The 16,477-nt window shown below is 37.8% G+C and overlaps 1 protein-coding gene across 1 annotated transcript; it reads right to left on the bottom strand.

Moving 5' to 3' along the window:
- Nucleotides 1-6,148: 6,148 nt before the first annotated feature.
- On the bottom strand, nt 6,149-14,514 carry LOC145157931 (uncharacterized). The gene is made up of 9 exons (XM_079076903.1): nt 13,468-14,514; nt 13,290-13,355; nt 13,092-13,193; nt 12,636-12,710; nt 11,272-11,753; nt 10,788-11,046; nt 10,624-10,736; nt 9,948-10,338; nt 6,149-6,232 (listed from the first exon to the last, which is right to left on the bottom strand). The coding sequence occupies exons 1-9, from the start codon at nt 14,512-14,514 to the stop codon at nt 6,149-6,151; spliced, it is 2,619 nt and encodes an 872-aa protein (XP_078933029.1).
- Between the last annotated feature and the right edge of the window lie 1,963 nt (nt 14,515-16,477).

Below are 16,477 nucleotides of genomic sequence, written 5' to 3'. Positions count from 1 at the left end.
GCCTTGAAGTTTGCTCAAAGTGACTTCCTCCTTGTTCATATGATATGTCATGCAGAACTGATCATAACATGGAGGTAAGGAGTGTAGAATAATGTATATAGCCAGCTCCTCCTCAAAGTCCACATTCAATTTGAGCACACGATCCACAAACCTTTGCATTTTCTGCAAGTGGCATGTGATGGATTCACCATCCTTCATCTTTGTTGTAATCATGGAGCAGATGATTTCATACCACTCTTGATGAGCACTCTGATGGTATCTTTCCATCAGGTCCTGGTGCATCTCAAAAGGGTAGAATTCCACATAGGACTTTTGGAGTTCAAGAGACATGGTGGCAAGCATGATACAAGCTACCTTGGTGGCATCTTTCTCATGTACCCTAAAATCAGCAATCTCTAGGGGAGTAGATCAGACTCATCAATTTCGTTCAGCTCCTTGTCGAGGATATATTCTTTGTCCTCGTAGCGATTGACCGTCCTGATGTTCCTAATCCAATCATTGAAATTAGTCCCATCAAAGATGACTCTCCCATAAAGGTTCATGAGAGAGAATGAGCTAGTAGGGTTAGAGCCCGAAGCAGTGTTGGAAGACATCTGAAAAGAAAGAAAGAAAAAGTTTAGATTAGCTAAAGAGTCCTTAATATAACAACCAAAATGGAATATTAAGGCTAGGACCCGACACAATATTTTACAATTTGGAAGAGGGATGTCGTAATCCAGCTTGCAAAATATTTGAAGGTAGGTAAATGACGATTTACCAATTTCCACCATGAAAACGAAATTTGTTAATTAAGTTTTAATTGGATTTGAAACTCTAGATCCTTTGAGATTCATTGAACAATTCAATGGTATGTTTAAATCTCGAGTATGCCCTTCAGGTTTGTAACTGGGATACTGAGGATCACAAACAAGGTGTGAATAACCATGCAAATGTACTTGGTACTCTTAATTTCAATTATCACCTTAATCAATGTGCCGGTTAACCACACACGCTCCATTGACCTTATGATAAACATGAAGCTACCCTTTGCTACCCTTACTAGTCCAAGTTAATGTGCCTGTTAACCACATACGCTCCATCAACGACTTGGTAAGGTGAAAAGTGTAATTTCATGGATTAACATCAATTTCACATTTTCCTAAAGTAACTAAGAATGTGAATGATAGTCTTTGTCCTACCCATTTGGCTAACGACCCTCCACCAGTCAAGGAAGCGGTGGGTGAGAGTGGACACCCATTAAACCACCATTTTATAGGCAGTAACCTTATACCCCCCTTATAGATCGGCTTCGTGAATGAGGCCTACTAACGGTAAGACTGACTTGTTCTTATACACACACACACACACACACACACATATATATATATATATATATATATATATATATATATATATATATATATATATATATATATATATATATATATATATATATTAAACTTATAATATTATAATAGTATAAGGGTTGAATTTTAGACTTTTAAAATTCTAGGGTTTGGAATTAAAGTTCTAATGTGTGACTTTACAAATTCCAAAACTTGAGGGAAAGTTTTGAAACTCTTCAAAACTTTTCAACTTCATAACATATGAGTTTAATGGTCTTTTAAAATTAGACTCTTCATTTTTCTATAACCTATGACTTTTAATGATTCATTTAAAAAAAACTTTGGAATTCCATAACTTGAGGAAAAGTTATGGAGTCCATTAAAATCATCAAGATCATCAACTAAACTAACAAGCATGTTCAAGTTCTTGATTAAACTTATATGAACAAGATAATTCAAATCCAACAAATTCCATGTAATTAGACTAATCATATAAACTAATGCAAAACATGAAATTTTGACAATTATATTTTGAATTGGATAAGCATGATCATTACCACATCAAAAACAGGTTTATAAGTTCAAAAACAGTTTAGGGTAATAATCCTAGTCCAATTCCAGCCTTAAAACTCGAAACTCTACACTCAGGGGTTCCGACTTGTCAAGTGTATGAACAAACTCGGCGAGTTGGGCTATTTTGTGAAGGGACTCGACGAGTCCACTGTCCAGACAGCAAATTTTTTATTTTTAAAGCATTTCCAAGCAAGTAGCATCAAGTATAATTGAAAACAAGCCTAGGCTCTGATACCACTGATGGGTTTTGAGCATTCTAACACTCCTAAGGTGTACATGCAACCCTAAATACCTTGGATCTATGCTTTCTCTGTTACACATGCAAAATTTCATTTTCCAAGGTATTACCCTAACTAGCATACAAAACTTTGATACTTTGGTAATAAAACAAGTTAGATAACAAACATTTTGTTGTAGCTTGTTGCTTGGAGCTTCAAGAGCCTAGCACCAATAATACGAATGCCTCAAGTGGAATCACAAATCACCACTAACACATGGAAGACTTGGAAGAGAACTCTTTTACTCACAAAAATCGGCCACACTCTTGTAAAGACTCTAGGTCCCGATTTCATGAACCAAAGGATTTCTTATATAGTGTGGCTACATTAGGGTTACACCATGCAAACCCTAATGTGAATGTCTTTCCACATTCCTCATGCTCCATGGGTTTTAACCTCCATGGAGTATCCATGGGTCACCACATGGGTGTAGCCCAACATAAGGAATCATGGATCATTAGCCCACTTTATAAGAATGAATGATTTACACAATCAATTCCTATATATTTAATTAGTCTCTTTTGATCACAAAATTAATTCTTGATCAATACTAATTAAATAATATGATTTCGTATTAATATATTAGAACTTATAATATATTAATAAATCATAAATAACCTCTTCTCAAAAGTCCATCCTTACAAATTCTTCTGGTGAAGTGCAACCTAAATGGACCATGCTACTCTCGGGTCAAGTACATACCAAATATAGTTATGGAGTTAGACACCTTATCCAACAAAGACATGGTAAGTCTGCGAGAGTGAATTCGTAGCACTGGCTGGCTGAACCTCTTGCCACTTTGAACTTCGCATTCGGAAACCTGTCAGTCTCGATTGGTCCTGTGACTTTCACAGCAGTAATCTTGCTTAAAGACCATGTTTCGTTTTTGCAGCTTCATATGCTTCAGATAAAAAGAGAATAGCATATGATCAGCCCCGCTATTAGTGGATGGAGCGTTCGCCACTTTCACAAAAGAACGGAACCTGAAGGCTTTTGGAGTGATTGGTAGATCTAGTTGTGAGTCTCGTGTGTTTTGAAGATCAAACGACACAACTGTCTCTAACCAATACTGGCTTGGTAGATCAACATCATCACCCTGGATTCGCTTCAAGGTCCACTTAGGAAATAAGAGCTTTTTGCTTTGAAGAGTAGCCTGAGCCTCTTTCTCAACTCTTTCCTTTTCTTCAGCCTCTCGGATGATCCGCTGGTGCTCATCCAGCTCGGCTTCACGAGCCTTTCGCCTTTTAAAATCGTTTTCATCCAGCTCCTCGTCTTCACTGTTATCAACAATGGGCTCTTCACTGAACAATTTTTCCTTGCCCTTAGGTTCTTTCTTGACAACAGGTTTAAATGGAGCTTTGGGTTCTTCTTTTCTTGACCCACCAAACACACCTTCTCCCCCTTGTTTCTGATTAAAGCTTTGATCTGAAACACCTTCTAGCATGTGAAGCATTGCGAAGACTGAACTTACCTTCTCTACCAGATGCTTGCGCATTGTTATTGTGATCATTGAGTCCCTGGACTCAATGATATCCGAGAGCATGCCGGTAACATTTGTGATACAATTTCGCATAACAGCCCTCTCAGATAACAAGTCATTGACCTGTTTCTCTGAAGTGTCCAGTTTAACATTCAACATCTTTACTTCTTCCGTCTTGAGGGAAAGAGAGTCCTTGAGATTACTCTCATTTGCCAGTTCGTATTGAAGCTTGTAAATTTGAGAGGAGATGGAGGTTGAAACGATTCATGGTCAGTTTTCAGACCAGTACGAATCTCTTGCAACTTCGTCTTCTCAGTTTTGAAGAGAGAGCCCTGACTCTTTAAAGCTTCATTGGCTGTCGTGGTGTTGGAGTTGAAGGTGGTTTGGAAATTCTCCATGAAGGTAGTAGTGTCAGCAATTAGTTTATCTAATTTTTCGGTCGTAGTCTTGAAAACTTCAGACGAATCAGCAACTACTTTATTCATATTTTCAGCATTAACAGAATGCTCCTTCGTGATTCTGTCAAAGAGAGACTCAACTGCAGCCTTAGAGTATGTGTCAGAAGACGAAGCCTGGGAAGCGAGAAGCAATTGATCAATCTTTTCTTGTAGGGACTGAAGTTTCCCTTTCAAAACAGACACATTATCTTTACTCTCAGTCTGTATTTGGAAATAACTGTAAGTGAATCCCCCAAGATCTTCGTCATCAGCATCATCGAAGATCATATCCGGGTCATCTCAGTTAAGAGGGGAAACAGGAGGTGAAATATGGGTTGAGAAACCTGAAGTTTTAGCCCCCATATCAGATACATTGACCGAAACAAGAGGTGTGGTAGAGGTAGTGGGTGGAACTATAGAATCAGTGAATAGTTGGATAGAAAGAGGAATGCTGGTTTGTTGTTGTGAAGAGACTGGTGGAGGGCATGGTTCAATGGTAATTGGGATAGAGGTGGTTTTAGGTGAATGAGGTGGAGAAGGAACTAAATCATTAAAAGTTTGAGTTACCTCAGGACTTGATATCTCTTCTGTGTTGCGAACGTTGTCATCCTCGTTGCAAACATTATCATCCTCCTCGATACGAATGTCTGACTCCGAACATTCGCTTGCACTGGGAGTGGGGGTCTTTCGTTTGCGAGCTGGCTGCTTTCTCCTTTTGGGATTTGCTGCAGAAGGAGCAGTTTTCGCCTTTCGCTTCTTTGGATTCATCGCTGGCTCAGTGGGACCCTCTTTTGTTTGCTTTTGTTTACCTCCCTTTTTCACCTTGTCAGCTTCATCAATTGTTGTGTGCATCTCAGGAGTAATGGTGCGAGCTCCTGAAGATGGAAGCTTTTTGTACTCCTACAGAATTTTACTTACAGCTGGCACAAATCAAAACATTGTCTCCGGAATAGAGCCAGCAAAGAGAAACTTCGAGTTATCAGCAATGATGATCTTGGTTGTATGAAAAGTGGCAATCGAGGACATCAAGGAATCTTTCATCATGGGGATTTGGTGTTTTTCAATCGCCTGTTGAACAATAATAGTCCAAAATCGAGCACATGAAATCTCATTGTGTCGAGTCGTGGAGTGAGTACTTTGCACCAGTTGAGCCCATAGAACGGTGCCATAATCAAGATTGATGCCATGGTAAAGACCATACATAAGAGTCATAAACAGCTTACTGGCACAGTCAGAACCAGTGACTCTTTCAAAGAAAGCCTTGAAAAGAAGAGTAAATAGACCATTCCATTGAGGAGGCAAGTTGGGTTTTATGAACTTGGAGATAGAAGGAATGAAATCTTTATACCGCATCTCATAGAACATCTCCACAATAGTTGCGATGGAGATTGAGTATGGATTCATAATGGAGTCATCGTATGTAAGCCCTAATAGAGAACAAAACATGGGCTTGCTGATAGAACTTGTCTTGTCAGAGATTTCAATGGTGATGTGTTCTTCTTTCTTGATGTATGATGCTGAGGAATAAGCCTTCGATAGTAGAGACAATGGGATGCACTCAACCTTAGTTAAGTCAGTGACCATAGGGGAGTACTTCAAGCATTCAATGATTGGTAACATGAAGGAATCGTACTTGAAGGGAGACAAATCAAGAATCAAGTTTTGATTTTGTTTGATGGGAAGTAGTGACGAGTGAGCGGTCTGATCATGAACTGATGAAGAAACGGCCATTGTTGCAGGTTGACGAAGAAGATCAATAGAGAGAAATCGTTGTTAGGGTTATTGAGAGAATTGGTAGAGGTAAAAAGTAACTTTGTGGATGAAAATTCCTTTAATACGATTATGCAAGAGAGAGAATTTGAAGCGTCGATTGATCGATTTCCTCTAAAATGGCACCTGAAAAAGCGGGATTTGACAACTATAGCCCCGATAAAGGTGTCAGGCGGCGTGATAAGTGGAAGAGTTTCAAATTCCACGCGCCTAAATTTCGAAATTTTCTCCACCACAAGCCGCGTCATCATTATCTTGTTCTCATCCTTTCAACCTCCAGTCTTTTTAGTAAATGCTCATACGTCCGTTCACATTTGAGACACAAGGTAACTTGTGTGTATAAAACCGAGCATCATTGAATCTGCGAAACTGAAAATGCCATAAGTACCACGAACAAGACATTAGGAAAATCAGAGAGATTTCCGTGCAAGAGTGTGCCAAAGAAAAAGAAATAAAGCAAGATATATTTGTAGGATATTAGTGATGTCTTAAGAGACATGAAACTATAGATCCCGGGCAACGATCTCTTCCTTCAAAGTCAAGAAAGACTAAGAAGTATATGTGTGGTTTTCCGTTGAAATACGATCAAGTGTTTGATAAGAAACATTGAAATGCATCTTTTAATTAGGCTTAATGGGTGGCTAACTCTTCAACCAAACAACGAACTTGATATAAGTACGAATGTTGGATGAAGTACTCGTGTGACCAGTGTAGTCAGTTGAACGAGTATGTTTGGAATTATTGTAGTGACAAGATAAAACTTTGAAATCTCAAAAATAAAAAATAAAACTGGATCTTATGGAAAGAAGTGTCTTGGACCCAGAACAATTCATAAAGATATCGCAAAAAAAAAAGAAGAGATTCCTTGATATAGACCACGAAAGTGGCTTTCGTTAATTCCATGGTGAAAATCTAGAACATTTAATAGTTCACCGTCAATTCATGTAAGTGTGTTGGATTTGGGGTTTCACTCAGTTCGTGGTGAATGAAACTAAGATCATTAACACAGATGTTGTGTAACCATAAACCTCAGTGGTATAGCTGAGAGTCTCAAGGGTTACATTTATGAGTGCGAAGGCAATGGAGAAGTGTGAAGGTGGTTCCAGAGAAGCGAATGTACCTCTGTTGTACGAAAGTGACTAAGCAGATAACTCTTAACTCAAATTAAGAAGAGTAAGGTAGCTCACGACTAATGTGAATTTAACATCCTGATTGGGAAGAAAGGTGTGGTAGAATTGATTTATTAAGGCTTCACATCGAGTCAATTGAGGCTTTGGACAACATACAACAACATGCTTCTAGGGACACTTAGCTAATACATAGATAAAGAAACTTATACCTGCCCTATCACACGAATTGAGACATGATACGAATATGTGCCTCCATGATCTTCTTAACATGTTTTTGGTGTTTTTGAGATTTGTTAAAATAAAAGAAATAAAAATAAACACAAACAAAATACTTTTGTATTTTGAGATTTTCTGAAAAAAGAAATAAAAACAGAGAAAAAAGAAAAAAATATTTCTCAATTTTGAATAAAATAGAATTTAAAGACATAATGTACAAAAGAAAACAAAATAATATCAAACAAAACAAAAACAATGTGGATGCGAATTAAGGTGAACGTTTGTGTCAATTCGTGTCCCGAAAAAATCGAAAACGAATTAGAGCTAGCGCTCGTGCCAATTCGCATGAAAAAAATAAAATAGAAAGCGAGCACAAAAAATATTTGATGCGAATTAAGGCAAACGTTCGTGTCAATTCATGTCCCGAAAAAATCAGAAACGAATTAGAGCGAGCGCTCGTGCCAATTCGCGTAACAAGAATAAAAACGAAAGGGTGCCAAGAGAGCGAAAAAAGAACAAATATTTTTGTATTTTTGGATTTTTCAAATAAATGATTTTTGAATTTATTTATTTATTTATTTAGTTTTTTGAAACATTATACATAAAGTACAAAAGGATATTCGTAAAACTGAACCACAAATGAACAGTTGACTGTAAGTCACTGCGAGCGTTCACATCAATTCGCATCGACAACTTTATTGAAGCGAAGGTGGTTTTGGTACAAATTCAGCTTCCATCATTCCTAGGCCTTGAAGAATTCTGGTGAAGGTTGTCTCAGGTAAGGCTTTCATGAATATGTCAGCTAACTGATCAGAGGATCTTACGAAATGAATTCCAACGTTGCCATCTTCGACGTGATCCTTAATGAAATGGTACCTCAGTGCTATGTGTTTCGTATTTGAGTGTTGCACTGGGTTGTGACAAATGCGAATGACACTTTCAGAGTCACAATATAGTGGGATTCGTTTCATGCTTAAGCCATAGTCATGAAGCTGACTTTGAATCCAAATGACTTGAGATGTACATGAGGAAGCAGTTATATATTCAGCTTTAGTTGTTGACAAGGACACACACGTTTTCTTCTTGGATTGCCAACTGACAAGTTTTCCATCGAGAAATTGGCATCCTCCAGTTGTGCTTTTTCTATCTAATCCACATCCCCCAAGGTCAGCATCTGAAAATGCTTGTACAAAGAAGCCTGATTTCGCAGGGTACCATATGCCAAGTGATGAGGTTCGTTTCAAGTATCTGAAGATATTCTTGACGGCCACCATATGCGGTTCGTGAGGATTTGCTTGGAACCTAGCACAATAACAAACAAAAAACATAATATCTGGTCTACTAGCTGTTAGATACATATATGATCCTATCATTTGACGATAAAGGGTCATATCAGCAGCTGGTTTTTCCAGAGATGGTGTCAGTTTCGTTCTGAATGCCATTGGAACCTTCACTTTAGAGTCTCCCACCATGCCAAACTTAGCTAGTAAGGTCTTCGTATATGCTTCCTGATTTATGAAAATACCTTCTGGTCCCTGTCTTATATTCAATCCAAGGAAAAAGTTAATTGGACCCATGGAACTCATCTCAAATTTAGTTTCCATCAACTTTCGAAATTCAGTTGTTAAGTTGGGATTCGTAGAACCAAAAATGATTTCATCAACATAAATTTGGACGATCATCAAGTGGTCACCCTCTTTCTTGCGAAAGAATGTTGGGTCAATCGAACCTTGTTTAAATTTGGACATTTTAAGGAAGCGAGTGAGAGTTTCATACCAGGCTCTTGGAGCTTGCTTGAGACCATAAACTGCCTTGTCTAAGATGTAGCAGTGATTGGGATACTTCTCATTTACGAACCCAGGTGGTTGTTCCACATATACAGTCTCTTCTAATTCTCCGTTCAAGAAAGCACATTTAACATCCATTTGAAATACCTCGAAGTTCTAGTGCGCTGTGTATGCCAAGAAGATGCGAACAGATTCTAACCTTGCAACAGGTGCGAAGGTTTCTTCGTAGTCGATGCCTTCTTCCTGACAATACCCCATAACCACAAGTCTCTCCTTGTTTCTTATAACATTACCTTCTTTATCCATTTTGTTGCGAAACACCCACTTTAAACCTATAACCGATGCATCTGGTGGAGTTGGAATTAGCCTCCAAACTTTGTTTCGTTCAAACTCGTTGAGTTCGTCTTGCATCGTTTCCACCCAATCAGAATGATCAAGAGCAACATTGACCATTTTGGGTTCTACCTTGGAAACGAATGAGTTAAACATACAAAATTCTACTTTAGAGAATAATGCAGTTTGTTTTGCTTTTTGCTGAGATCTCGTAAGGACTCCTGCAGAAGATTCACCGATTACTTGGGTTTTGAGGTGATCTCTGGTCTATTTGGTTAGTGGAGGATAGTTTGGATCGTAAGAGGGATCCAATTCAGCATTTACTTCTTTGAATTCTGATTGAACGTCTGAATCGTCATTCACATCCTTATTCTCCCCCTCGAATGAGAAGTGGTCCTCTTCTTTAGGAATTGAAATATCTCCTGTGAATGGAGGTTCGAGAGACATTGTGGGATGTGAGTCATTTGTATCAGAGGGTGGGTCAGAAGAAAGAGATGAAGTGTAACCCTCCCCCTGCGATGGAATGTTCATATTTTGTAGTGGATATTGCTCCCCCTGAGGTCTTGCAATGGAGTCAGAAATCTCCCCCTGGAATGTAGTGTTCGTGTCTTGAGGTACTTTCGCAGTTGATGGCTGATTGTGCATGTCTTTCGCAGCGTCATCAATGATCTTTTTCAATTCGTCTACTTTATTCTCAGCCGCTTTCGCTTCAGATGTGATAGCCTTCTCTGGCTCATCAAAAAGTAGCATGAATTCCTCATACAGATTGGAGATTGGAACAGTGGCTAGACTTGGCTTAGGAAAGATTTCCTCCGATTGAATCTCATTCGATTGAATCCTCTTCAAGTAGTTTTCATCGAACGTAACATAGTAGGTTTTTTTGATCGTCTTTAATCGTTTGTTGAGAACCCTATATGCCTTGGATGTCAGCGTATATTCCAAAAATATACCCTCGTCAGCTTTCGCATCGAATTTGTTTCGTTGTTCCTTGGGATTGAAGATGAAACACCTGGAACCAAATACATGGAAAAACTTAACATTAGGTTTACGATTATTTATGATTTCATAAGGAGTAATAGAGAATCGCTTATTTAGGATATATCTATTTTGGGTGAAACAAGCAGTCGCAGTTGCATCCGCCCAGAAATATAGAGGTAGACATGCGAACGTGAGCATAGTTCATGCAGCTTCGCACAAAGAGCGGTTTCGCCTTTCAACTACACCATTATATTGTGGAGTGTAAGGAGCAGAAAAGTTGTGTGAGACTCCCTTTTCAGCAATAAATTCTTCAAACGCTTGATTTTTGAATTCTAGACCATTTTCGCTTCGAACATTGCGAACCAGCTTTCGCAGTTGAAGCTCAATTTGCTTTATAAAGTCCTTAAGTTTAGGAGTAGCTTCAGATTTCTGTTTAAGAAAATAAACCCAAGTGAAACGTGAAAAATCATCAACTATTACAAGAATGTATTTACTACCACCACCACTTTCAATTGTAGAAGGTCCACAAAGGTCGATATGTAGAAGTTCTAATGGTTCAATGACTTTTGTGTTTACTATTGTTGGATGACTTTTCCTGCTTTGCTTCCCCATCTCACAGGTTGCAAACAAATGATCCTTATCATACTTCAAGAGAGGAAGCCCTCGTACATGATCACCAAGAACAAGCTTGATGATGTCTTTGAAGTTGAGGGGCGAAAGTCTTCTATGTCGTAGCCAACTATCATCAGAGTGAGCTTTCGTAAGTAATCATATGGCAGGCTTCCCTCGTATCGGGTTCAGATTCAAAGGGTACATTTCTCCTTTTTTCTACGACTTTCAAAGAACTGCTTTCGTTTTCTTTTCTATTATCTTAGATCCTTCATCATCAAAGGATACTTTCAAGCCCGTCCCTACAACCAATTGTGAAACACTAATTAGGTTGTGTTGTAAGCCTTCCATATACGCCACCTTACGAATCGAAAAATCTTCGTTCGTTATCATTCTATAGTCTTTGATCTTTCCAAAAGAGTTGTTTCCATACATTACATTTCCACCATCTTTGAGAGCTCGAAACTCTCGCAACTCCTCCTTCCTCCTAGTCATGTGACATGAGCAGCCACTGTCGATATACCATTCAAAATCTTTTAACGTGGTTTCATCTTTCTTAGTTATGGTGAAAACTTTTACTTTATTATTTTTCTTTTTCGTTTCTTTTGAATCAGATCGCTTTTGTTTGTTTTTTATTTGATTCTTGACAAATTCTTTCTCAACTTTCTTTGGGTTAGCAGTCGATTTCTTGGTATAAGCTTCAGAATCTGAGACTAACTTTCCCTTTCCTTTGACATCTTTGAAAGAAGCCTTCGTCGGTTGAGAATGATGAGATTTTGGTTTCTCATTGGGCTTCTTTGAAAGAGAGTGTTTTTGAGCAAATTTCTTTTTGGGTTTCTGCGGATTGCAAGAATGACAGTGCGAACATTGATTGGGGTTCGCATGCGAACGAGCTTTCACATTTTGATTGGAAGATTTTTCTTTGCGAACATAGTTGGAAGTTTGGGATTGCCAAAATTTCTTCCTTTCATTGAGGTTTCTCTGATATCTCTGATTCCTTTAATGTTTTTGCTCTGCAATTTTCTCAAAGGACTTGTCAATATTGGCCTTGGGTTTCATTTTTCTTGCATGAGATTCGTACTTCACTGACTGAGGTTCGCTTGGACTTTCCTTTGTTCTACTTGAACTTCCTTTCTCATAGCCTGAACGATTGTTCAGTGGTTCTACCACGTATCTTCCATTCACTCTCCATGAGGTTCATTCTGACAGACCCTTCGTTTCGTCTGCATTTTCTATAGGAGCGGACCAAAAGTACTCGTCGCAACCATCTTTGTTGTCTTCGATGACGATGGACGTTAGTTCGACAGTTTGATTTTTTTCCAGTCCTTTAGTAACAGACACTTGATTAGGGACAATTTGCACTTTGGGAAAAACCGTTGCTTTAGCTTTTAAAATTTCAGGTTTGTTTTGAGAAATACGTGTGAATTCAGCTGATTTTTCAGAAATCAAAGGTTTCACAGGTTCATTTTCGTTTTTAACAAACTCTTAGCAATCCTCCTCATCCTCTACAGAGATTTCGCTCATATCACTGTCCTTATCGAATTCAGATGTGCTTTCAACATTTATCTTATTTTCTGAACTCAATTTGGTACTCAATGAATCGAATTGCTGTATAGTATCAAATTTAATTTGCTTCTTATCGTTTTCGTCCAAAAGCTGTTGTAACATGTTTTTGTGATCTTTGGACTTAATGTACGATTCAATTCTTTCCAGTCCTACCCTGTAAGCATCAGAAGTCTTGTCAGATGAGACGATGGATTCATACTTATAACAATCGGCGTCAATTTCGTCTTCCTTTAATTCAAGAAATGGCGAAATAATCATGTGAATTTTCATACCAATCTCACAATCAAGGTGCAACTGAGTAATGTTAAAGTAAAGCCTTTTAGCAATCAAACAAAAAATGTTACGTTCTTTTAAAAGCATCAAATTGTCTCGTTTCAAGTAAATTAATTGATCCCTAGACTTAGACAAATCCGACTCGATCTTCTCAATCCACATTCGCCTCTCATCGCTTTTCGACGACACCCTGCTGATTTGATCAGTTAGGTTAGAGTTTGTTAAACGGGATCATTTTAAACTATCACTAATGCTTGAAAAGGTAAATTTTAGGTCATTTAATTCATTATCATATCTAGACACAGGAATATTTAGAGATTCAAGAATTAGATTTACCTTGTTGATCAGCTGTTCGCAATCGTTGATTTGTTCACCGGCCAGTTTCGCTGTGAAACAGCTATCACCCCTTCTTTCACTCCCAGTATTATTCGCCTGCGTCTATGACCCATCACTTGTCACCATCAAACACTTTCCTGCAAACCGAGAACTCTCCTCTTTCGCAACGAACGACCTGCTATGTGTGGGCCTGCGCACCTCGTCGTCTTCCGAGTTTGTCGACCAAACCTCAACTCCTCCAAACTCGTTTTCAGCCACATTTTCCTACACAATCAAAGCAGACATAGAGTTATCAGCAACCTTTTTCTTTTTGATCTCCTCCAACTTTCGTATGTTGTAAGTCTCATCATATTCTCCTTCTTTCTTCTCATTTAACCTTCTCAACATGTAATCCTAGGCTAAATGGTTTTTTTCCATGACAATAGTTGCAATCATAGTCGGAGTCACCCATGAGCTTTTTCTCCTTCTTTTCTTCCTCATTTTGAGAAGCGCTTTTGTTCTCCTCTTTCACTTTTTCTGAGTTGTAGCTGCCCTGCCAGTTTCGGTTCTTGTTTGAAGGAAATTTTTGTCTTGCGAACCGCTTGGGATTTGAAACCATTAAAGCATACTCCTCGTTTTTAAGATCACACTCGGAGTGATCAGACTCAGGCTCATCCTCTGCAACTGTCTTGCCCATCGCAACAAGTGCTAGAGATCCCATACCAGAAACAACTTTCGCTTCTTTTGACACCTCACTTTCATGTGCCTTCAGAATCCCAACAAGCTTGGATAAAGTGTAACTTTTGAACTGCCCGTGCGCTTTGACGGTAGAAACCACTGCCATCCACTCAGATCTAAGCCCATTCATGAGAGTAATGTTTTGCTCGATCACCTCATGTCCAATACCATGTTTCATCATCTTGCTAAGAAGATGATTGTAGCGATTGAATGTTTGGCTCAGATTTTCTTCTGGCTTTTGTGCAAAAGCACCAAACTCCGAAAGCAGGAGTGTTTGTGTAGTATGCTCAAGATCTACGTCAGTGGAGTAAAGTTCTTTGAGCCTATCCCAGATGGCTTTCGCAGTATCACACGAACTAACTAGATGAAAAGTATCGACCTGCAAAGGGAATCTAATGATCCCCATTGCTTTAACGTTGCTGATTAGTTTATCTTTCTCGTCCTGAGGAACATCATTCACATCAAGGAGCAGCTGGTTGTATTCCTTCTGAGTTTTGATAACTCTTTTGGTTTCTGTGTGAATAAATGGACCGCGAGTAATGGCTTCCCAGATTAAATAACCATTATCATCTGAACCGAGAACATAATCTTCAAACTGAAGCGCCCAAACTTCATATTCATGAGGAAAGAGAATCGGGATCCTTGTTTTTGTACCAATACTGCTTGAGATATTAATAGAGTTGATTTGAGAATCGTCGTGCTGCATGATGATATTTTCTTTGATACCTGTAGAGAATCAGGCGTGTATACTAAAACAATTTATAAGGTAATATCAAGATCACTTTATGCCTTCAATATGACAATGAAGACGATGGTACCAGATCCTATATTAACGGAAACCCTAAAACTTTGTAAACAGAAGAGATGCGTATAGATTATACAGTTTCATGCTCTGATAACAATTGTTAGGATTGAAATCCTTAAAGATCGATTAGATTCAAAACAAGTAAAGCAATAACACATTGATGATTCAAACAATGCTGAATGATTAAGTGTCACGCCTCAGAAGAACTCTATGAAGAATTGCTACTGTAGAGGCGTGATTAGGGTTACAGCGTAAAGATCAGAGTTAACCAAAAATATGATGCATGCATGCATCTTAAATACTCTAACCCTAGAAATAACTACGAGTGGACAGGCCCAACTCGATAATACAAAAGACTAAATTAAAAGCCCAATGACGCAACATCTAATACCCAACAAAACATGAAGAAGATCCCATTATATTCTGATTCAGATAGGGCTATAAGAATATGTCATAATCCAGTGCAACACTCAAAGACAAAGCATATTGCATTGAGATATCACTTTATAAAAGATCATGTGGACGATGGGAACATGGAGATACATTTTGTCAAATCATCAGATCAATTACCTAATATTTTCACGAAGGCATTTCCTGCAGCTGAATTTATGAGAACATTACAAGGTCTTGGAATAATGGAGACTGAATCAGTTCCAAAATCAAATTGAAAAATATTACTGTTCAATTGTGAAGGGTTGTGAAGCATCGCAACAGGTAAAATTTCTTGCACTTATTCTACATGTTAGTTTTTCAGTATCTGGTTACTGTTCATTTATGACGGGCTACGATCCATCGCAACTCGTCATGGTTAGTTTCTTTTCTTTCATTTTGTATGTTTACTGTTCTTTTGTGATGGATAGCGATCCATCGTAGTCTTACATCTTTTCTTTGTTAAAAATTTCAAATATCCAAAAATATTTTTCTTTCTTAAAAAATTTCAACAATCCAAAAAGAGTTTTTTTTTAATTTTTGAAAAACCCAAAAATATTTACTTTTCTTAAAATTTTGAGAAATGAAAAATAATTTTCTTTTTTGATATTTTTAGAATTCAAAGACAAAGAATTGATGGTGAACATTTATTGTTTTAGTTTGAAACAAAGGAATTGATGGTGAACACAAGTTTTTCAAGACTGAAACATATGAATTGACGGATGAACATTTATGTTTCACAATGCAAAAAATGAAACCCTTGATAGTTTGAGTTTAATGCAATTTGAACTTATGGTTTCACATTTGTATTTGTGATCGAAATCTTTATATCCAAGATTTTTGTGAACACATACAACCTTACCAATCTTCTCTCTACATATCTTAATCACTTCACACACTTATATCTAAAACCCTTGATGGTTCAGATTAATTCTAATATGAACTTAGGTTTTACAAAGTACGTGTTTGTGATCATAAATTATTATCACCATGATTTATGTGAAACACGACAATCATTGCCGACTTCTTTCTATATTTTCTTAATCGTCTCACACATGTGCACTAAAACCCTTGATATTTTAAGTAAATACCAACTTAAATTACCTTTTTCCAGTTTTGTATTAATGATCTAAAATTATTGTTACCATATTTTAGTGAAATACCAAAAATAATACCTACTTCTTTATATTATTCTTCATCTCTTCGAAATCACGTTACTTAAAACTCTTGCCATTTCAAGTTAATACCAACTTGAAAATAGGTTTATAAACTCTGTGTTTATGATTCCAATCATTTTCAACATGGTTGTGTTGAAACACCACAAACCTCACCTTGGTTCCAATTACGAAAGTCAATCATGTGGATGTTGACTTCCATTATGATGAACCGTATTACTCTGATGGTGATTCAGATTGTAACGATGTCATTACGAAAG

The sequence above is a fragment of the Lactuca virosa genome, chromosome 2 (genome assembly GCF_052849685.1).
Source record: "Lactuca virosa cultivar CGN04683 chromosome 2, Lactuca_virosa_CGN04683_v6, whole genome shotgun sequence".
Classification (NCBI taxonomy): Eukaryota; Viridiplantae; Streptophyta; class Magnoliopsida; order Asterales; family Asteraceae; genus Lactuca; species Lactuca virosa.
The sequence above is the reverse complement of the archived record's forward strand: the minus strand, read 5'-3'. Positions and strand labels throughout refer to the sequence as shown.